We start from the raw sequence: 23163 nt of genomic DNA, 5'->3' as shown, positions 1-23163 counted from the left end.
CATTGGTCTTGTGCACTGTAATACTCCATGCAACGGGGAACTTTGGTTGCGGAGCTGAAACCAAAAGATAGGAGGGAAAATCGAAACAACAAAACATTGAAGTGTATTACCCGCTCGGTACTGAGCATTAACCGGCTTATGCGTCGCCAGTACTGACATAGCTGTAGAGTAGAGCACAGCCGAGTCGTTGGTTCGTCATCATCGGTCGGTCGCCGGTTCGGTGGTTGGTTCGGTCTTCAATCCATACAACAACGCGGTACTTTGGACATAAGGTTCGTCGCTTGTGAACGCGAGTTGTTCGTTGGGTACGAAGTAGAAAACTCGATAATCTGTGTGCATTCTTGCTGGTTTGGCTGTGGCTCGTTGCAATTGCAGCAATTACCGATTAGAAGCTGCACGGCTGAATGGAGGTAGGGTCAATTGACTAATGGTGGGATTTATTTGCATGGCTTGAACTCACCAGCTGTGCAATCCTAAGAACATCTGTAGAACATTCCAGTAGCCGCAAGGTTCGTCCGGCATTCATAACGATTACGGAACATATCCTTCGCGCTAATTTGCAACTCTACCCTTTTCCACGTTATATTACCGGCGTCCTCGAGAGCTCGCGCGTGATTTGCGCAAGCATCAATTCGATCCAAACAATTCATGTCATCAATGCCATCTACCCTTTGCCCAACTGTCAGCTGTGAGTTGAAGGGTCGTGTGATTGCGCAAAAAAAAATCAAACAGGTATTATCTTCGATCACAGCATTTCGCTGGCGATGTAATAAACCTGATATCAGCTTCGAATCAGCACACAACACATGTGGTTAAAATACGCCCGATGACCGGATGCAAAATTTGCATGGATGTAGCTAATCATTCCATTGTTCCGGAGTTGGCCCAGCTAGGGATGCAAAGTAGAAAGGGGCATCAAGATTTTCTCATGTAAGGAAACAATGTTGTATGTTGAGTTAGATTGCCGTTCTGGACTATAGAAGAAAACTTAACTGGAAACACAGCTAATTGATACGTTGATCGCATAATATAGAATGCTCATTTTGAGGTTAATTAAACATTTATACAGCCATAAAATTATAGCTTAGCATATTTTACAAGATAAATACTCTACGTGATGAGAAGAGGCACTGAATATATTCGCATTCCTGAAGCAATTTCTCACCGATGTGTTCTAAATGTCGCATGATCATTCAAGATTTGCAATAGGCGAATGGTCATAGCCAGCTCTTATTCTCATTGACTCGTACATTCAAGGGTCTACACGAATTGTTTTTTTTTTCCTTTATTAGTGTAATTTTTGATTGTTTAAAAGTTCTTCACTTACACAAATTGCTTGTTTTGGAGTACTCTTCCGGTTAAATTCGGACCAGAATACATGCCACACAAGAATCATATTCATGCACTGGCATGTATATAAAATGTTTCAATTTGTATTTGAGATCTACGAAAGTCATAGATCCGATAAAAAAAACATCGATCAGGCCAATTTTCAATAGGAAACAATGGGACAGGATTCCCCGTCGAAGGCAACTTGTTGCTAGTCAATCTGTTGAAAATAATTGCTTGAAAATGAGTGACAATTGTTGCCCAATGCCCACATACACTCACACATACACACAGACATCACCTCAATTCGTTGAACTGAGTCGATTGATGTATAACATTATGCATCTCCGGGCCTTCTATAGAAAGTTTGTTTTTGGAGCGATCATAGCCTTTCGGTACACTTAGTGTACGAGAAAGACAAAAATATGAAGTAATATGAATTCACCCAACCGATGATTGTTAGATTTCCTAATAATTCTTTTCAAGATCCTACCAAAACCTGTATAAGAACTGGGCACATGCAAAAATTCCAGATTTCCATTCAAATATTGTATGAGACCTTCCAATTTTGTAAGTTTTGCCGGGAATGTTGGGGAAGGGTTGTTTGGCGGAAATCCATTCGGCTGAATGCCATTTGGTCGAATGCCACTAGGCCGAATAAACCATTAGGCCGAAACCTATCTGGCCGAAAGTCATTTGGCCGAACATGTCATTTGGCCGAATAGGCCATTTGGTCGGATAGGTCATTTGACCGAATAGGTCAATAGCAGAATGGGTCATTTGTCCAAATAGGTCATTTGGTCGAATAGGTCATTTGGCCGAAAAGATCATTTGCCCAAATTGGTCATTGGGACGAATATTTTATTTGGCCAATTCGGTCATAGGACGTCTCACTTCTCACTACTCAATCCTCATTTCTCACTTCTCACTGCAAAAGTGAGAAATAAGGAGTTAGAAATGATGAGATGATGAGTGAGCAGAGAGGCGTCTCCCTTTTTGCTTCGCTCTTCCCACTTTTCACGGTGAGAAGTGAGAAATGATTAGTGAAAAGTGATCACTTTTCACTGATAAGTTCCCACTTCTCACTTCGCACTGTGAAAACTGAGTAGTCGTTTCACTTCTCAATTCGCACTACTCACTTTCCACAATGGGAAGTGAGAATTAAAAAATGAATAGTGAGAAGTGAGACCTTTCTTTTCTCACTTCGCACTACTCACTTCTTACAGTGAGACGTCTAATGACCAATTTTGCCGATTGTTACAGCAAAGCTTATTTAAGACATAACAGTTGAGCTCATTTGTGGGACAGCTGACAGCTTTTATAATTTTCTCATGAATTAAAATCATGTGTATTCTACGAACAACATATATTAAACGTCCGTATATGTCAAGTTCTGTCTTCCGAAGAGCTAAAATTTGAATCCCCGTGTCAGTATTTTCCTGAAATTTACTTCAGTCGTTACTTCAGTGATTTGGAATCGAACGGGTCTATAATTCATACCTGATTGATGATGCAATTCCCAAAAACAAATTCTACCAATTGTAGCTTTTATAGGTGCAATTGACGTTCGAAATAGTGCATCTAGCTGTTTGAATATTTATACATTTATATAGCAGAGTTATTCAATATTGAAATGTCACTTTTAAATTTAATTTCAAATTAATTCTCCAAATAAGACAGACCCTTAGCCTCAGCCATTTATGTGACTGTGCAACTCTCGCTCATCTATGTGTTGCTCTAGAAGATGCCCGTTTGTGTGAATGGAGCACACAACTGAACTGTGTTAATCATTTTAACCGTGCTTACTAATTTTACAGGACGGTTTGTGTGTTTGGTGAAAACGAAGGTACATATATTAAGGAACAGGATGGATATTGAACATAGTCCACGGCGATCAAACTCTAGGACCACCAACGACGAATGAGCCTATCGGCTGGTTGGATGGCCTCATATTCACGATCTGATTCTGTTTTTTTCTGTTTAACAGACTGAGACTGCTTGAGGAGTTCTTCGTCGACAAATGCCAGGCATATTTTTGTGAGGATTTTTGTGTTTAGCCTGCGGTTGATCTTTGGTAAATTCCGGAAGTCCACCTTTCAGATTCATCATTCGTTCATTGTTTTCAAAGCAGCGTATGACTCAGTGAAAAGGAATATGCTGTGGCAGATCATGGCTAAACATGGTTTTCTGGTGAAGCTGATTAGGCTGATACGTACTTGATGGCAAGTATTTGGTTTAAAAACAAAGTGTCAACCTAGTTTATGACCTTAGATGGATTGAAGTTTTGTGCAACGAAGGAAGGAGACGTCGCGGATACGCTAAATTAGTAACTCTATTAAGAAAATGATTTACGAAAATGATGACAGAATTTTCTAGTGTTACTGTTATGCGGACTCTTTGCTCAATGTTACAAAACAACAAATCTAGACCAACATTTGAAAAGGGCGTAACAGCCAAAATTTATTCCTTCTGATTCTTTGTCCACATATATAGCTATATACGTGGACGAGGATTCAGAAGGAATAAATTTTGGCTGTTCCGCCCTTTTCAAATGTTGGTCTAGAAATATACTCTATTGATAAACTATATTTGGAAACAAATTGATAATTTTTTCGGAATTTCTTGAACAAACTTTATGATATCACTTTATCTGCTAAAGAACTTACAATTTTGATTTCCAAGCTCGGAATAAAAAATGCAAATGTTAAAAAATATGCGATCATGGGCAGTTTTGTTGTTGTTACGAAAACATTTATCAATGTCTGTTTAACTTAAACATTTTGGAGCAATAATATCAATAATTATCAGTAGATGGTATTCATTTTTAGAGCATTTATGAGCCTCCCTCTCCCAACTTAGTTAAAAATAGGAAAGGCGATATTCGCAAATCACACTAATTCGCTAAAATGCTCAATAGTTATTCCTCTATTCTAAAAGAGAGCATTGTATTTAAGTTCTTCACGAAGAATCGCATTATTTCGCACATTTGCCGAATTATTTCACTTCAAATAGCGTCATCAGTTATGACTCATACCCAATTGCACGTATTTTATGTTTACGAACGGATTCAGCATCCATTATTTTAGGCAAACATCAATAGCAGGGATTGAATCCTAAAGAGAAAGAACAAGTCTCTCACTTATCATCTCTGTATACCTACATATACGATATATAGCATATCACGAGAGACTTTTTTCGCAAGCTGTCATGATAGAGAACTGATTCGGGAGGCTATCTTCTTCTTCTTCTTCTTCTTCTTCTTGACATTTATCCCCACACTGGGACAGAGCCGCCTCGCAGCTTAGTGTTCATTAAGCACTTCCACAGTTATTAACTGCGAGGTTTCTAAGCCAGGTTACCATTTTTGCATTCGTATAACATGAGGCTAGCACGATGATACTTTTATGCCCAGTCGAGTCACCGGCACCGGGAATCGAACCCAGCCACCCTCAGCATGGTCTTGCTTTGTAGCCGCGCGTCTTACCGCACGGCTAAGGAGGGCCCCGGGAGGCTATACCCCATGATAAATTTCTTTTCGAAAGCTCCAAATGCGGGGAGCACTGGCTCTGATGACGTATTTCAACTTGTTCTACACATCTGTGCAGTCACCAACACGAAAGGAGCGAAAACAAAGCGAGAATCACCATTTTTCTGTGGGGACTGCCTATCCGATTCTGTTTTTTCGCACTTGTATACAAGTTTGATATCATGGCTTGTTATGATTCGGAACAATTTTTGCCTCTCTTTTATCGTTGTTCGTTATCTATTGAGAGCGATTTCTGCAAACCCTGATCAATAGCTTACTTACTTGATGGGCTACAGCTCTTCGATGAACCTACGCCAAATGGAGTATTCTTCTACACTGGACTCGATCCTGGGCCAATCGCTTCTAGTCGCCCTGAACATTGAGCGCCCTCAGGTCCTCTTCAACTGCAAAAGCCATCGTTTACACATCCTTCCACGAAGGCTGTGGCCTCTTCTGGGTTCTCTACAAAATATTATCTTCGCTTGACGTTCTTCCGGCATATCAACAACGTGTCCAGCCCACCGTAGTCTGCCGTGTTGTATAAGCTTAATAATATCCAGCCCTTTATACTCTTGGTACAACTCGTGATTCATGCGACGCCGTCAAATATCATTCTCCTGTTTACCGCCGAGTATTGTCCGCAGTAGCTTACGCTCAAACACTCCGAAAGCTCTCCGATCAGCATCCTTTAACGTCCATGTCTCATGGCCTTATAAAGCCACCGGAAGAATCAGAGCAGTATACAGCACGAGTTTTGTTTTCGTTTGCAGACTACGGGACTTAAGCTGTTTACGAAGTCCGTAATAAGCCCTATTTGCAGCTGCAATACGCCCTTTCACTTCGCGGGTAACATCATTATCGCACGTCACTAATGTTCCAAGATACACAAATTCTTCTACTACTTCAAATTTTTTACCTTCCAGCACCATTTCACTACCACCACCACTAATGAACCCACGTTGATTGCCAGAGACCATGTACTTCGTTTTGCTGGTATTGATCGTGAGTCCAATCCTCGCTGTCTCCCTCTTAAAAGCCGCAAAAGCCTCTTCCACCGCACGGTGATCAATCCCGATAATATCGATATCGTCCGCAAATCCCAATGCGCAATGCGATCTTGTGATAATGGTACCGCTTCTTTGCACACCAGCTCTCTTAATCGCTCCTTCGAACGCTATATTAAACAGTAGATTCGAGAGTGCATCACCCAGCTTTAATCCATCTAAGGCAGCGGTTTTCAACCTGGGGTACATATACCCCTGGGGGTACCTTCGCTGGCCCTAGGGGGTACCTCGGACAAAAATGCGTAATGGCGGACATTTACAATCAAAACTCATTGATAAAGTTTTGATAATTGTGTATTTTTTATTTCAAAAATTAATATTGTATATAATATGCAATGCGATAAATAAATTCCACTTGAATCCTGCGTTCCACAATCAGCACAATGTATGAAAAGCTGCGGAACAAAAGATCAAACGAACAAAACGTCGAATGAACAAAATGATTTGTTTTCACTAAAGCTCGTTTGCTTCGTTGCAAGAGGATTAGAAGCATCTTTCTACACTTCTCGGAAGCCCTCTTCCAAGCAGCTCGAAGGCCTCCTTTCAAGAGGCTCTTAAGCCTCCTGGGCACTTCAGAAGCCTCCTTCAAATGGTTAGGTTGCCTTCTTTCAAGGGGCTCGGAAGCCTCCTTTCAAGAGGCTCGGAAGCCTTTTTTCAAGAGGCTCGGAAGCATTCTTTCAAGAGGCTCGGAAGCTCCTTTCAAGAAGTTCAAAAGACTTCTTTTCTAGAGGCTCAAAAGCCTCCTTTTAAGATCCTTTCAAGAGGCTCGGAAGCCTCCGCTTAAGAAGCACAGAACCCTCATTTCAAGAGCTCAGAAGCTTCCTTTCAAGAGGCTCAAAATCCGCCTTTCGAAAGGCTCAGAAGCCGCCTTTCAAGAGGCTCAGATGCCTCCTTTCAAGAGGCTCTGAAGCCTTTTTCCAAGAGGCTCGGAAGGCTCCTTTCGAGAGGCAAGCCTCCTTTAAAAAGGCTCGGAAGATCCAAGATCCTTTGAAGAGGCTCGGAAGCCTTCTTTCAAGAGGCTCGGAAGCCTTCTTTCAAGAGGCTCGGAAGCCTTCTTCCTAGAGGCTCGGAAGCCTTCTTCCTAGAGGTTCGGAAGCCTTCTTCCTAGAGACTCGGAAGCTTTCTTTCTTGAGGCTCAGAAGCCTCCTTTCACCGATTCACCGACGAAGGACTCTTCAAGCGGTCTCAATCTGTTGAACAGAATACGGGACATAATTGTGTACGCCGAATTAAGGAGGTTTATTTCTCGGTAATTGGCGCACTCCAGTCTGTGCTCTTTCTTAAACAGAGGGTAAATGAGGCTTTTCAACCAGCTAGCAGGCATTTCCTGGTCTTCCCATATTTTCGACATAATATGGTGCAGAACTTCATAAGTTCAGCCGGGAGCTGGTCTTTCCCCGCAGCCTTATTTGTTTTTCAACTCTTTAATAGCTTTTTTAACCTCATCTAGTGGAGGCGACTCTACAGCTTGTCGTTGGTCGCTAATATTTATAATCATCGGTCTTGGGTGATGTATCTCCGGTTTCCCCGAACGTTTAGAGCCCCCAGGTCCGATTCCACCGCGTACAGCCGTCCACGAAGTCGCTGGGTTCTATTCAGTTCTCTGTGGAGTTTTTTCGCTATTCTTTTTCCGACCAGCCCCCTGAAGTCTGCCGTATTTTATACGATTTCTTCTTTGTACACTTGATTCAGCTCGTGATTCTTGCGTCTGCACCACACACCAATTTCTAGTTCCCCTCCGAGATTGTACGCAGAAATTTTCACTCGAAAGCCCCGAAAGTTGTCCGGTCCGCCTCTTTTAACGTCCACGCTTCAAGTCCATATAGGGTCACTGGTAGAATCAGAGTTTTATATAGAGCTAATTTAGTTTCCATCTACATGTTGTCTGGTCCAAGCTGGTAACGTATCTTAGAAAAGGTCCAATTCGCAGTAGCAATACGTCTCTTAACTTCATGGGAAACGTCATTGTCACATGTCACAAGCGTTTCAAGGTAAACAAATTCTTCAACAATTTAAAACACATCCCCATCAAGCACTATCTTAGTACCAACACCACCATGTTCGAACATTATCTGCCACATCTAATTTCTTTTCACTGAATCGTACGCTGCTTTGAAACCAATGAACAGATGATGAGTTGTGCTCTCAGAATTTATCTGCAGGCTAGCCCATTAGCCCTCACGAAAACCTACCTGGTATTCACCGACGCAGGACTCCTCAAGCGGTCTCAGTTTGTTAAACAGAATACACGAAAGAATTACCTACACTGAGTTGGGGCATAGATGCTGATCAGGCTGTAGTTGAAGAATTTGTCCTTCATTCTCAACACGCAAATGCGGTCGCTTATCGGCTTCCACCGGATAACTCGCTTTATCTGCTTTCCGATCAAGCTATAGTAAATGTGGTACTTGAATGAAGTGTTTGCGATGGAATTCACCGCTCGGAATTCAATAATTCGGTATTTCCTGGATTGCTGCCACGCTCAGGCTGACCTTCTGCAACTCTCGAGCCCAACACTGAATCTGATGCTATTGAATCCATCCGTTTGCTCTACTTGTGCCCTCATTTGCTTAATATGTTCAATAACATGGTTCCGATGAGCCAACAAGAAGCGACCGATGAGCTTCGTTTCTTACTTAGACAAGTTCTAACTGTGATAACCCAAAGAAGTTGGATAACCTCCAACCAGATTTTCTTACAATTCTGTAGGAAAGCTTACCAAAATCTGTATAAGAACTGGTTGGGCATATGCGAAATTGCTATATTGCTTACAATTTTGCAAGCTTTTCTTACAATAAAAATCCACAACAGAATTAGGTATAAGAAAATTTAACAATCACTGGTTAATTGTATCATAAATCTTTATCAATATCGTCATATCATTCTTCGGTCTATGTATTGAGTTCCATCGGGCATAATTGGAAAGCCAAGCTACTCACTACCAGGGTTGACGCACCAAGAAAATAGATATGACTGTCGTTCTTGTTCCGATATCAAGACTATGGTGTGTCACTAAACGCATAAACGCATAACACGTATTCCAATATTCATTAAGCTTTGAATGTACGACATAATTAAACTTAAAGAATATAAGGCAATAAAACGGGAATAAAAACAACGCGTCGATTGGAATTATGGAAATTTTATTACACGATAGAAAAGTTCAGACTAGAATGTTCACATCTGTTGATCGGAGCAGTTATACCAGTTCATTTGAGACACATTTTCATTAAAAACTCAGATTATTCCACCTAGCGGCGATGGTGTCTTTCTCGCATTTAGCCAAGACACCAAGTTGCTAAGGTGCCTATATGAATCGATGTACCATTTTATTTATAACTTTTAAACGCAACAATGAATCGTTAAAAACTATAATAGTGATGAACTAGGCCTTGCGCTCTGTCGAATAAAACTTGTTGCGAGAAAATCGGTTGAGGATTTCTATATGAAAAGTTGCCTAATATTCTTCTTAGCTTCTGTGAACACACATACACACAGACAGACAGTCATTTGATCAGCTTGTTAAGTTGAGTCGATTGTTATACAACATTGTGAGTCTTCGTGGCTTCTATTAAAATTTCGTTTTTGGAATGACATGATAGCCTTTCGGTACAACTTTGTTGTACGAGAATAGCAAAAAAGCAAGGGGTTTGTTTTATTTCACAGTGGTTCTATATGTATACTCTTCCTGAAATATTGGATTTTTTTCCAGTCAAAAATAATTGTTTTTATTACACCGCACAAGCCATAATATTTATAAAGTTATAACATCTGGAATTCCATCCCAGCTGACATTACAATCAATATGGTTCCACTTTGTAGCCACGCAATAAACCTGAGGAAGGCCTTATTTATTGAACACCTTACAATCACCATTCTCCTCTGAAGAATCAACGATGATGGCATTGATTGACTGAAATGTTTTTTAAGCAAGAAACCTAAACATTCTTTCAACAACCGAACCACATTGTTTCTACCCTGCAGTAGATTTGGGAAACAAATGCAATTAATGCCATACAAGTACGCATGTGTAGTACTCCGATGGAATAGCAATACCATCAACAGCCAGCCAGCCAGCCAGCAGCATCGAGCAACGAGCAACGCTACTTTCATTCTCAATCTTTGCGCGGGACGGTTGATCGAGCTCATTCGAATCCTGAACGCGTACGCGAACGCACGTGGTCGTGATCCTCCGTTCTACTGGGGAGGTGTTCGGTCTTTCGCTGCTACTGGATTAGCAGAATTCCGACGAAGAATCGATTACCTAATTTGTTTCTCCTCTGTCGAAGCAGGAAGTTGGTGCGGCACTGTGGCAGAGAAAAAAAGCAGTCTTTGGAACCAAGTGTTTACAGCGAGCATTGAACAGTGAGTACGCGCCGAGAGCAGTACATCATAAACCAACTGCGGTCACAAAACAATACCAAAGGTAACAAGTTGTGCATGTAGGACGTACGCCTTGAAGAAAGAAGAAAAGAGCGCATGAAAGTGAAATGTGGAAACGAGTGTTACATTAACATACATAAGTACAACTATACCGAGCTCCCCCTCAGATGCGGCTGAGCAGATTGCAGTCACCAGTACAAGTCATCGTTAGTGTTGCCGCTGTTGATTGCGCTTAGCTTTCAACCCCAGTCTGTGTGTCTGTCTTAAGAAGTAAACTTCCCAGGTACGAGTGCCCCTAAGGAGTTGCACTCGTGCAATTGTAACCATCAATGGACCAAGTCGGTGGCAGTTCAAGTGCTTGGAAGTGTGCTCGGTTTTGCAGAAAACTTTAACCCGTCGTAGTAAGTACTAACAACCGGCTTGGAGCTGAAGCGCCTTTAGAGTGGAAAACTAGTTTTTCCTAACCGCTTGCCACACTCTAACAAACACAGTTGTAGAAGAAAAAAAGTGCAATTGAAAAATTCCATCCACCAGATCTACGTAACATCTAATGTCGTGAGCATAAAGCTGCTTGCAGCAGTACATCAACTGGATAGTGTTTTCGTGCTCGGAGCAGTTTGTGATTAGTGCAGTGGGTCAAGCAAGCAGAAGGAAGAAACCAAGCAGACATGTTGGCCAGCAATGGGAAACTGTTTTCGTTCGACAAAACCGAGATCAATCCGGCCCGGAAGAAGGTCTCCATCAAGCACACCATACTGGACGTGGTGATATTCCTGCTCACGTCATTGGGCTATATTTTGCAGGTGAGTGATGGGAGTGTGCGATTGGTTGGTTCGGTGGCTTATGAACTCGTGCGGAAAATTTGCTGGTATGACACTTTGAATTAGGGGTAATTGTTTTCGCAACGTCTGGCACCAGCCGGTATAATTGTACAATGGCATCGAATAAATTATATTGTAATGGATATAAATTATTCTTATGCAATGACCGTAGTTTGTGAGCATTCTAAAATTTCAAGTGAATCGTGTTTGGTAAAATCAAATCAATCACTTATCAAACGAATGGGTTTCTTGGTAGTCGAAAGATAGCGTTGTTCTATTGGTGATAAAATCATGATTTCGTATCAATACAATGTTTAACATAGTTCCAATTTTTCAATTACATTCCTATATAAATGCCTCAATTTACTTCGATTTTCAAAACTCCAACGAATTCTAATCTGCAATACAGAACTCGTCTTGAATACATCATGTATGTATATCACAAAATAGGCTCTCTGCTTCTATCAGATAAAAGAATTTGGTTTGGAGTCAAAGGTTCATTTTCTACAAACCGGAATGTGATTCTTGTAGGAATTTCCAATCAGAAGTACAAGAAGTCCATCCGTATTTGTTTCAACTTCTAGCGGATTTCCAAGTTTATAAAATTCCTTTCAAAAACTTTATATTGAAAAACATTCAAGAGTTGCCTTCGAAGCTCTATTATGGTTTCGAATGATAGTTTTTTTGAGACTTGAATTTTTCTTTTCCATAAACCGAGTACCGAATAATTCAATTCTCTAGAAAGCGCTCTAAAACTCAGAATTCTATTTAAAATTTCATCACAATCAAAACTGAATGTTTTTTGCTTAAACCATGATGCAAATCGCCAATATTTATAAAATATTCAAATTAACATGAGTAGGGACACGGCAGGTATTTCCGTCCATCGTCATAGGGGCTAAAACCAACGAAAGCAACGTACATTTGCTAGATCTCCACTATAGCAGAACGTTTCTCCTGAGCTTACGATTTGGTACGTATGAGTTTTACAAAAAAGCGTCTCTTTTATTGGTTTTCGAGACTATGACGAACAGACGAAAATACCTGCCGTGTCCCTAGTATGCAGTTATGCCCGTTGTAACAATTAATCATAAATTATGAAAAATCAGCTAGCGAGGAGGAACTTCAGCAAGAAATTATGTTGAGACTTTTTCTTGAACCTACAATATTTGGTCGAAAGACATTGAGTTGAATGGCATCTGGCCAAAAGGACATTACGTCGAAGGGACATTAGGTCGAATGGCCATATGGTCGAGTTTAAGTTTTCGTTTAACCATCAATGAGTTATATTTGGAAGTAAATGCTGCAATTCACATTCAACAAACTGTCCATACGACCAAATGCCCCTTAGACTAAACGCCCTTTCAACGACATATCTTTCGACCAAACGTCATTCGACTAAACATCATTCGACGAAATGTCTATTTCTTTAGTTACAGTTCTTGCCTTTCTCGAGCACTCGTTTCTAAAACAAATTTGTGATAGATGGCCAAGAAACAATAGATTTGAAGGCTTAAAACACTAATCGAAAATCATCATAATTTTACTTTAATCATCATTCTTCTTCTTCTTCGATGGCTCTTCATTCCAACTGGAACTTGTCCTGTTTTTCAATTTAGTCTTCTATTAGCATTTTCTCAGTTATTAATTGAAAGCTCCGGATTGGCAATCGTCTTTGCACGCAAGGCTACTGGATACCCCTTAATCATGATTATTTTTATTTATTAAAAATCCAATCCAATCCAAATCCAATTCAAATCCAATCCAAATCCAATCCAAATTCAATCCAAATCCAATCCAAATCCAATCCAAATCCAATCCAAATCCAATCCAAATCCAATCCAAATCCAATCCAAATCCAATCCAAATCCAATCCAAATCCATCAATCCAAATCAATCAAATCAATCCAAATCCAATCCCAATCCAATCCAAATCAATTGAAATCCAATTGAACCAATCGAAATCCAAACCCAAATCCAATCCAAATCAATCCAAATCAATCCAAATCCAATCCAAATCAATCCAAATCAATCAAATCCAATCCAAACCAATCCAAATCAATCCAAACCAATCCAAATCCAATCAAATCAATCCAAATCAATCCAAACCAATCCAAATCAATCCAAACCAATCCAAATCAATCCAAACCAATCCAAACCAATCAAATCAATCAAATCCAATCCAAACCAATCCAAACCAATCCAAATCAATCCAAACCAATCCAAATCAATCCAAATCAATCCAAATCCAGTCAAACCAATCCAAACCAATCCAAACCAATCCAATCCAATCAAATCCAATCAAATCCAATCCAAACCCAATCCAATCCAACCCAAATTCAATCAAAATCAATCATAATCCAGTCCAAACCAATCCAACCAATCCAAATCAATTGAACCAATTTAAATCCAGTCGAAGTCAATTGAAATCAATTGAAATCCAACCAAATTCAACCCAAATCCAATCAAATCAGTCAAGATCCAATCCAAACCAATCCAATCCAATCCAAATCCAATCCAAATCAATCCAGTCAATCCAAATCAATCAAATCCAATCGATCCAATCAAACCAATCCAAATCCAATCAAATCCAGTCAAGTCAATCCGATCCAGTCCAAATCAGTCCAAATCAATCCAACCAATCCAAATCCAGTCAAGTCAGTCCAAACCAATCCAAATCCAATCCAATCCAGTCCAACCAGTCCGAATCCAATCCAAACCAATCCAAATCAGTCAAAGTCAATCCAGATCAGTCAAACCAATCAAACCAATCCAAATCCAGTCCAAATCAGTCAAATCCAGTCAAACCAATCCAAACCAATCAAATCCAATCCGATCCAGTCAAATCAGTCAAACCAATCCAAACCAGTCAGATCAATCGATCCAGTCAATCCAGTCCAATCCAAACCAATCCAAACCAGTCAGTCCAATCGGTCAATCCAGTCAATCCAAACCAATCAAATCGATCAAACCAATCCAAATCCAATCCAAATCCAATCCAAATCCAATCCAGTCCAAATCCAATCCAGTCCAAATCCAATCCAGTCCAAATCCAATCCAGTCCAAATCCAATCCAGTCCAAATCCAATCCAGTCCAAATCCAATCCAAATCCAATCCAAATCCAATCCAAATCCAATCCAATCCAGTCAAATCCAAGTCAATCAGTCCAATCCAGTCAAATCCAATCCAAACCAGTCAAACCAAGTCCAAACCAATCCAAACCAATCCAGTCCAATCAAACCAATCAAGATCCAGTCCAAACCAATCCAAATCAGTCAAATCGATCCAAATCAATCAATCCAGTCCAACCAATCCAGTCCAGATCCAATACAAATCAATCCAGATCCATTCCAAACCAATCCAAATCCAGTCAAGATCCAAGTCCAAATCAATCCAAATTCAATCCAAATCAATCCAGTCCAATCCAGTCCAATCCAAATCAGTCCAAACCACTCCAACTCCAATCCAAGTCCAATCCAAATCCAACCCAAATTCAATCCAACCAATCATAATCCAGTCAAACCAGTCCAAGTCAATCCAACCAATTGAAATCAATTGAACCAATCGAAACCAATTGAAATCAAATTGAATCCAGTCAAATCCAACCCAAATCCAGTCCAAATCCAATCCAAATCCAGTCCAAATCCAATCCAAGTCTAATCCAATCCAAACCAATCCAAACCAATCAAATCCAATCCAAACCAATCCAAATCAATCTAAATCAAACCAAATACCATCCAATACCATCCAAACCAATCCAAATCAATCCAAATCCAATCAAATCCAATCCAAATCAATCCAAACCAATCCGAATCAATCCAAATCAATCCAAATTAAAACCAAATCCAATCCAAATCAATACAATCCAAATCCAATCAAACCAATCCAAACCAATCCAAATCAATCAAATCCAATCAAACCAATCCAAATCAATCCTAATCAATCCAAATCAATCCAAACCAATCAAACCAATCCAAACCAATCCAAATCAATCCAAACCAATCCAAACCAATCCAGATCCAATCCAAATCAATCCAAACCAATCAAATCAATCCAAACCAATCAAATCAATCAAATCCAATCCAAATCCAATCAAATCAATCCAATCCAATCAAATCAATCCAAATCAATCCAAATCAATCCAAATCAATCAAATCAATCAAATCCAATCCAAATCAATCCAAACCAATCAAATCCAATCCAAATCCAATCAAATCAATCCAAATCAATCCAAACCAATCAAACCAATCCAAATCCAATCCAAATCCAATCCAAATCAAATCCAATCCAAATCCAATCCAAATCCAATCCAAATATAAAACAAAACCAACCCAAATTCAATCCTAATCCTAAACCAAAAACCCAATTCCAAGCCCAATCAAAATTCAATCCGCATCTCTACAAATATAAACAATAATTCAAATTTAATCCAAATCCAATCCAAAATCCAAATGAAAACAAATTTAAAAAAATCTAATTCAAACCTAATCAAAATCCAAACCAAAATCAATCCAAATTTAATCCAAAAATAATCCAAATATACATCATGCAATCAGGTATGTGCGATCAAAAAAGTTATCTTTTAAACCATCAGCAAAAATTAAGTATATCTATTGCTAAACATTCACTGTAATTCTGGCGGGCTCGTTCCTATGCCACAATAGGAAAAAAGGAGGTATTTTTGGCCAAAATTATGAATCCTGCAATAAACGGTGGTATTCATCATAAAAACATAGATAGAGAAGAAAAATATTTTTTCTGAGCCTTCAATGGGGTATGGGGCTAATTTTCGGCATAGCATCGATTTTTCTCATATTCTACAAAACCAACGGAATTTGGTCACTTTTTAGCTTGCAATAAGCCTGTTTGATGCTAGATAAAATAATAATGGTCATACTGTATATTCGTGTCATAGACAAATGGATGCAACACAGATTTCCAAAAATGATCAAAAAAGCACTATTAGCTTCTGGCGTTGAAAATTCACTGAGTAGAACTTATTAAACCAACAAAGGAGGGCAGAACAGATTCAATTAGCGTCATACTGTGACATCAGCGAAATGGATATTCATTTATTTGATATTTCATTAAGATTTCTTTCATAATTATAAAAAGGTATTGTGGCAAAGAGTTATTCACACTACTCATCCAACACGTTATGACACGTTATGGTTAAATCTATAATTTGCTCCAATAATGTACTGCCATTCTACGCATAATTGTCCCATGTACATAGGAAATCCCAGCAAACATGGGACAATTATGCGTATGACGGCAGTGTAGTAATGTCAAAATTTTAAATTTTGAACAACTTCCCTTCTCAACGCTTTAACGCTGCGTAACGCTTTTTATATGATAGATGATTTTTTCTTGAATTATGCGAAACGTTAAGGCATAACCCTATTCCTTAAAATGTTATGTGAATTGTGTTCGTCACCAAATTCAATTAAAGTGGCATTATTGAGTAACTCAGATTAAAATTTAAAAATAAGAAGTTTACCAAAACACCTGATTAATCCCCCTAGCGGTAATGTTGTCTTTCTCGTATATTATATGAAAATGTATTTTGGCCATAACTTTTGAGCCCATAGTCCGATCAAGCCTATTTTTAATAGGGAACAATGGACCAACGTTCTCTGACGAATGAAACTTGTTGCGAGTAAATCGGTTTAGAGTAAGTGCTTAAAAAAGAGTTAACACCATTTTTGCTCACACACATGCAGACATTCACACACCATACACACAGACATCACCTCAATTCTTCGAACTGAGTCGATCAGTATACAACACTATTAGTTTTTGGGCTATTTTAAATGCTTTTAGAGCGATCATATAGCTTCTACGCATACTTAGTACACGAGAAAGGCAAAAACGGGCAATTTTTAAAATTCGTGTATCTTTCTAAGTTGTTTATTTGTGCAGAATTTTATTCATGGTCCTCAAAGCTTAAGAGTTCAATAGTGTAGTGAATGATGTTTTAATGCGGGGTATTGCGGGGCACCAAACTGTTTTGTTGGTTAAATATTGCGTAAAATATGCTTTTACAAAACTACTAAAAACTGAATTCTGGACGGAGCTATCATTACATTATCAAGCCTATTGCATAGATCTGTTCAAGAGCTTTGTAACGATATATAAATATGTTACTTTTGAGACGAAAACATGGCAAAGCTGTCCGTTTTCCCAAAAAACGTAAACATATAATTTCTAGGAGGGGCTAGTTTGAACGCCCCCTAAAAATCTAAAAAAAAATATAAATAAAAACCGTCCTGATTATAGAAATATAGGTTATTAGCTGTGTATTCATCACATTTTACTCGCCCAAATCGAAAATTGGCCTTTTGGTAGTTTTGGCCACACCTTTATATGGGGCTGTCCTATTGTGCTATGGGAAGGAAAAATTCTATTTAAGTGTCGGAAAAAAATATTACGCTCTCTGTCACCATTCGATCTGTTCATAAGCTTAATAGGCATTTAACATTTGAGGTATTTTCCGATGGATAAAAATTGGTTCACCGATAATAACAAGTGTGCCATTAAAATAATATTAAATCTCAATTACCATTTTTTTAATTTTTCTTTAAAAATTTAATTTAAAAAGTTATAATTCTTTTCATCACTCATACGATATTTAATGAATTGTTATGTTTTGTTACACTTATTTTTGTTTTGTTTTTCTGTTTGGTTTTAAACAATAAAGATGAATTGATTAATCTGCTACACTATGTAATCGATAGTTTTATTTTGTTGAGCTTACTAGATTCTATCTTTGACTTTTTCTAGAAAACACACAGATAGACGAATACTTCTGCTTTCACTGTTGCTTTCATTAGCAAGACAAATCATGCACCATAAATAATGCAAAACCTAACCTAATATGACCTAGATCGTGGACGACACTCATCGACGTGGATTGAACAGAAACTTATGACATTTCAATCATTTCTATAGTTTTCTGAATACTATCACCACAGATCCTAGATTTGTATTTGTTGACTCATACATGATAAAATTATTAAGCTCTTTTAGTAAATTGTCTTCACCTGTCATAAGACGAGTTCAGTACTATTCCATTTTATTCCACCACGTTGTAATCTTTGCAGAGACGGCCGGCCTTACAGTTGAGGTCGAATTAAATGGAATAGTATTAAGCTCGTCTTATGACAGACTCATACATTCCAAATCATTGAAAAAATATGCTTATGACAGAAGACCACTGGAACAGTGATCTTTTAACCTTGTTATATACCAATACCTTAGAGGTAATGGTGGGTTAATTAATCATACACAAATTGCAGTTTTTTCCTAACATGTGTAACTAATTATCTGGGATGCTGTGCGAAACCGAATCTTTGCTTCCCGATGCTCAAACTGCAAAGGAGTCAAAATGACGCAATCGTTGTATCTTCATCAGAAGCAGTTTCATCATTATACCACAAGCAATTGCCATCAGGTTTTGGTTCATAATGCGGTGTCAGTACTCTATAAATCTGTAAATTTACACAGAAACCAGTTACTTTACAGTGACATAACAGGCGATAATCGCTTATCATCTAAAACAAGACGCGGTTTGCATCCAATCGTGACTCATTTTATTTTTTATGTTCTGTTGGCTTGTCCATCTGTTAAGTACCTGTTAAAAGCCCCGGAGTAATTAATAAATCACCATTCACCAGCGCAGCACATAAAAAATGCATCTTATTTGCACTTCACTGCGATTATATTTGAGATATGACGTTTATTTCTGTATCACTACTGTATTGGCACCTAACTAGAATCAGAATCCGGTTCGCTATGTTCTATCGATAAGTTTTCAAACTTATTAGCTCCGTGATAAGCATTCCTGTTCGAGAACGATGACCTTGCCCGTTGTCACGTCTTCATCTACATCGTGCTCCACGCCGTGTTGCTTCGGAAGTCAACGTCTGGTATCTCTATCGCATCGATCAGTGATCATTTGCGAAGTGACACGCTCCCAACTATAGGCAGTTGATGCAGCTGGCGGGATGCTTCGGTCCGAATTGCGGTTATTGTTGGTGTTTGACAAACAGATTGTCAGTAAACACCAATCGGAGAAGTTTAGCTATGTACCTATTTGAAGACATTCGGTAACGAACGTACTACGTACACGACACATGATGGTACAAATAATAGTTACCTTGACCGTGGACGACAGTGCGGAAGGCTTACCGGCACCATGTCCCTCTGGGGTCGGAGACAGTTCGTGAAACTCTTTCGAGGTGAGGAGGAGGTGCGACCCCAAACGTTCGCACCATGATCACATATTTTGTTTTCATTATGCCGTTCAAAGAGTTCGGTGATGGCATTCGTCTTTGGTGGCATCCGTCCGATTGAATAACATTTGTTTACGGATTGTTATGAAATGATCACATCAATTAGTGCATTGCACGCTCTTATTCAAAGAAATAGATAAATGTTAACATTTACTCGATAAAGTTGGCCGTCAGTCATCAGTTCAATCAGGTCATTCATTAGACTGAATGAAATGATTGATATGGTTGTAGTGAGTTATATATTGGGCATAATTTTTATTTAGTGATGATGAGAATCCCTATCTAGGGATCCATTGTAATTGGGCGATAACAGTTTTAAAAATAAGGCACAGCAGACTGGTGCGACATCGGCATGGATATCAAGCTGATTCAACAAATAAGAAACATTTAACAAATAGTACAAGTGTAGCTTTTAAGAAAATATGTGTCCACTATTATGGTTTTACGTTTCTCAAGTTGTCTTCAAGCAACTAAGTGTTCAAATTATCATTAAAAAAAATATTATATTATTTCAAAATGTTTATCATTGCATGGATTTGTGCACGTTGAGTAGCGAGCACGATTATGCTTTCCATATACTCAAAATAATACGTCTTATCTGAAAATATTCTAAACCGAACCGATTATCGGCAATTCAACGCCTTGATGTGCCATGATGACTCACCTTGGCCAAATTGATAACAATATTTGATAAAGTTTAATCCAAAGTTGAAAATATATTTTGCTGCAAAATAAATGCAAAATGTAAAGATGACAGCCAACCTTGGAAGCCAAGTTGACCCAGCAATAAGGCACTTACCGAATGTCAAGATTATGCTGAGTAATTCCAAGGTGACAACTTTTACCACGTGCGGAACTGGCAAGTGTATACCTAAACGTGATTTTTTGGATCCTCTTACAAGTCAGCATTGAATGTAGCCTATGTAAATCCTGAAGCGTTGAGCTGATACAAAATATAATTATTATGATTATGACATCCCATCAGATTCTGACCTAAACTATAAATTTGAATGAATTTATGAATTACTAACACATTCTTTACCAAACAACGATGACTTTTTTTAATTGAGCTATTTTTTTCCACAACTGTAAAAGCACTGGTAAACAAATTATAATAATATCTGTAAACGCCTTCTGGATGGGAAAATTTCTGAAAATTCGAAATATTGTGGCACACCGTAAATATTAAAGTTCATGAAAATATCAGATAAATTGTGAACACTCCTATTAACAAAAAAAAGGACTATTTAAGTCATATAATTTAATTTTGAGCAGCAATGCTATGAAAAAAAAGTACCATTCACTTTTTTAGATTATGACAGCCAAAGGAGTGATCGACGTTGATGCCATTTATATTCGATTGTGCATATAAATTTCAAGTGCAACATGAAAGATATCAGCTTCAGTTGATCGCGCATGGCGTCATGCGCGCATGCTAACCAACATTTACAACACTGAGCGGACTTGAGGGGAACACAATCGGGTTCCACATTTATGATGAAGGTGAAATACATAAGCGAAATAATTGGTTAGGGGAAACATTTTTCGGCAAACTTGTATAAATTACTTCAGTGGATGATAAATGTTACCCTAGGAAGTGCATCGACCTGTTCGTTGGTTAACTGACTTTCGGCACTACGTATCGAGTCGACCTTAAATGACGAAGCCGGTTTTCTGTACTCAACTCGTAGTGGGAGCTCTTTTAAAAGAAAGTAAGTCACGAGACAGTTTACCAAAAACTGAAACTTGCATGTGCAAACGACAGATATAGGTTATAGATGGTACTCTTGGAAGGGATCCAATTCCCTGCACAGACCATGGCGAAAGTCTTTCATTCAGTTTAATCTGTAGTGGGTGTTTCAACATTCCGTTTCATGAAGGAACGTTGTACTGTAATCACGTACTGCCGAAATACTCTTGCTCACTATACCTCCCACATATGGAGGTAATGCAGTATCGTTAACAATGCAATGTGAGAGATGAAGTTGCTCACAGATTCAGCATGCAAGTGTGCATCGCTTCTTATATGGTCGGGGTTCAGCCAAATCGCATCAACCGCCAACCAAAAATTTCTCTTTTTTCTCCCCAAGCTTTCGTTTAGCAGATTTAATTGATCGCAAATCGTATCGGATATCCCTCAATCTTTGAACTAGGGATATCCTATAATGAATGTAGGTATGAATTGGCATGAAATGATTTGCGATTTCCTTTTACGAACAAAAAATCACAAGTCAGTTAAAAAGCCGCTTGGTGCGGTTTGTCTGAGCCCCGACCATATGTGTCAGTTTTTCCCAAGTTTACGCAACTATTATAAATGGCAGCAGGCATGCATAAATAGTAATTCGTTAAACCAATGGCGTAAATAAGGGAGGCTGGGGGGTCTTAGCTCTTCCTAGAAAAAAATTAGCCCCCCTAGGATGTAAAAAGCTAGTTAGCAGTGATATCAATTTTCAACATACACCCAGGTTTTTTTTTTACACGGTTGGAATTCATTAATTTCTCGGTTAACCTGAATTTTCACAGCTTTTTAAATACATCCTGAATTTTCTTTGATTTTTTGTAAATTTTTTCGTGGGGTTAACTCATTGTTTCATTGACGCTGAAGGTCTTAAACGACTAAAACCAAACCGTGTAAAAAAAACTGGGTGTATAGCATAATGAATTACTGAAAACGTTTTATGCAGAAGAATTGTCTCCCATATTCAGCCTATCATAATGAGATGAGTGGAAATGATACCAAAAACAGACCTGCCCTTGCGGGATGCCAAATCTATTTTTAAGCAAACAATTTTTCCTTCAAGCTCTCTTGCAAATTCCTTTCGAAGAAGTACGGCTGCATTGCCAATCAACTCTGCAAGTTTTTCTCTTGACATTTTAATGTTTGCAGCAGCCCATAAAGCAGCAACAAGAGTTTTTGTTCCCTTCCAATCTGGGAACCGCAACGGCAGATTGTTTCCTGTTGCCATTTGCAACGTACCAAGGAGCACTTGCTTCACGGAGGTTTCCACCAATAGCTTCGACGATCTTGGTTTCTTAGCCGGAGGGTCATCGTTCACGATAAATCCGAGTTCTCTAGCGACACCCGGATGAATGGTAAGCAAATGGCGTTTAAAATTTCCAGGAACGAAAGAACTTTGCACATAATGACATGGTTGGTCTTCATCGGTGCTAGCATTGCAACGGTACCGGACAGTTTTTCCATCCGCTCCAACAATTTCTTCCACAGCGTTCAATATCACTTCTACCTGCAGCACGCGTTTCGCACTCATTATGATTGATTTTCAGACGATTATGTGAGAATAAAACTCGCGATAATTGTGTTACACTTTTTCGGCGACTATGTTTGATTTTCACAGCTTACTATATGGCGAAATTTTTGACAGATAGATGAACTATAGTGAGGGTGAGTGAACCGTGTTAAACATACATTTCACCGTGAGCGGCAAGAGCTGATCTCTAGACGAAAATTAACAGCCGTTTCGTTGCCATAACAATAACCTGAGTCACATCGTTAATGTGACCAGATAAATTTTGTGTGGGCGCGGGACAAAAAAAAGTTCATAGTTTAATACGTTTTAGTAATACGCTTCAATCAAATCTTTTAATTATTTGTTTGTTACCAAGGCTTAGTTTGCTTATTGTTTTATATTGGCTGTGTACGTGCTAAGACAAGACAAGGCTTAGTTTGCCAACTGTTTGATGAACGGCTGCTCATTTTAGTAGTGAAAGCTTTCTTTAAACGTTG

At 38.8% G+C, this 23163-nt stretch overlaps 1 protein-coding gene across 8 annotated transcripts in view; it reads left to right on the top strand.

Annotated features, from left to right (window-relative positions):
• The window catches only part of LOC134212809 (short-chain dehydrogenase/reductase family 16C member 6), a 100836-nt gene that overhangs the window by 16746 nt on the left and 60927 nt on the right, over window positions 1-23163 (top strand). For 3 of the 8 annotated variants that reach the window (XM_062690998.1, XM_062690999.1, XM_062690997.1), the window contains exon 2: window positions 10212-11105. In XM_062690998.1, the coding sequence (XP_062546982.1) occupies window positions 10971-11105 (135 nt within the window). In that variant the 5' untranslated portion in view covers window positions 10212-10970. Of the gene's footprint in view, window positions 1-163; window positions 273-10028; window positions 11106-23163 lie in introns of those variants that run through there. The other 5 variants (XM_062690995.1, XM_062691001.1, XM_062691000.1 and 2 more) reach the window with 5 other exon arrangements.

The sequence above is a fragment of the Armigeres subalbatus genome, chromosome 2 (genome assembly GCF_024139115.2).
Source record: "Armigeres subalbatus isolate Guangzhou_Male chromosome 2, GZ_Asu_2, whole genome shotgun sequence".
Taxonomy (NCBI): domain Eukaryota; kingdom Metazoa; phylum Arthropoda; class Insecta; order Diptera; family Culicidae; genus Armigeres; species Armigeres subalbatus.
This window is presented reverse-complemented; position numbering and strand designations above follow the sequence as displayed.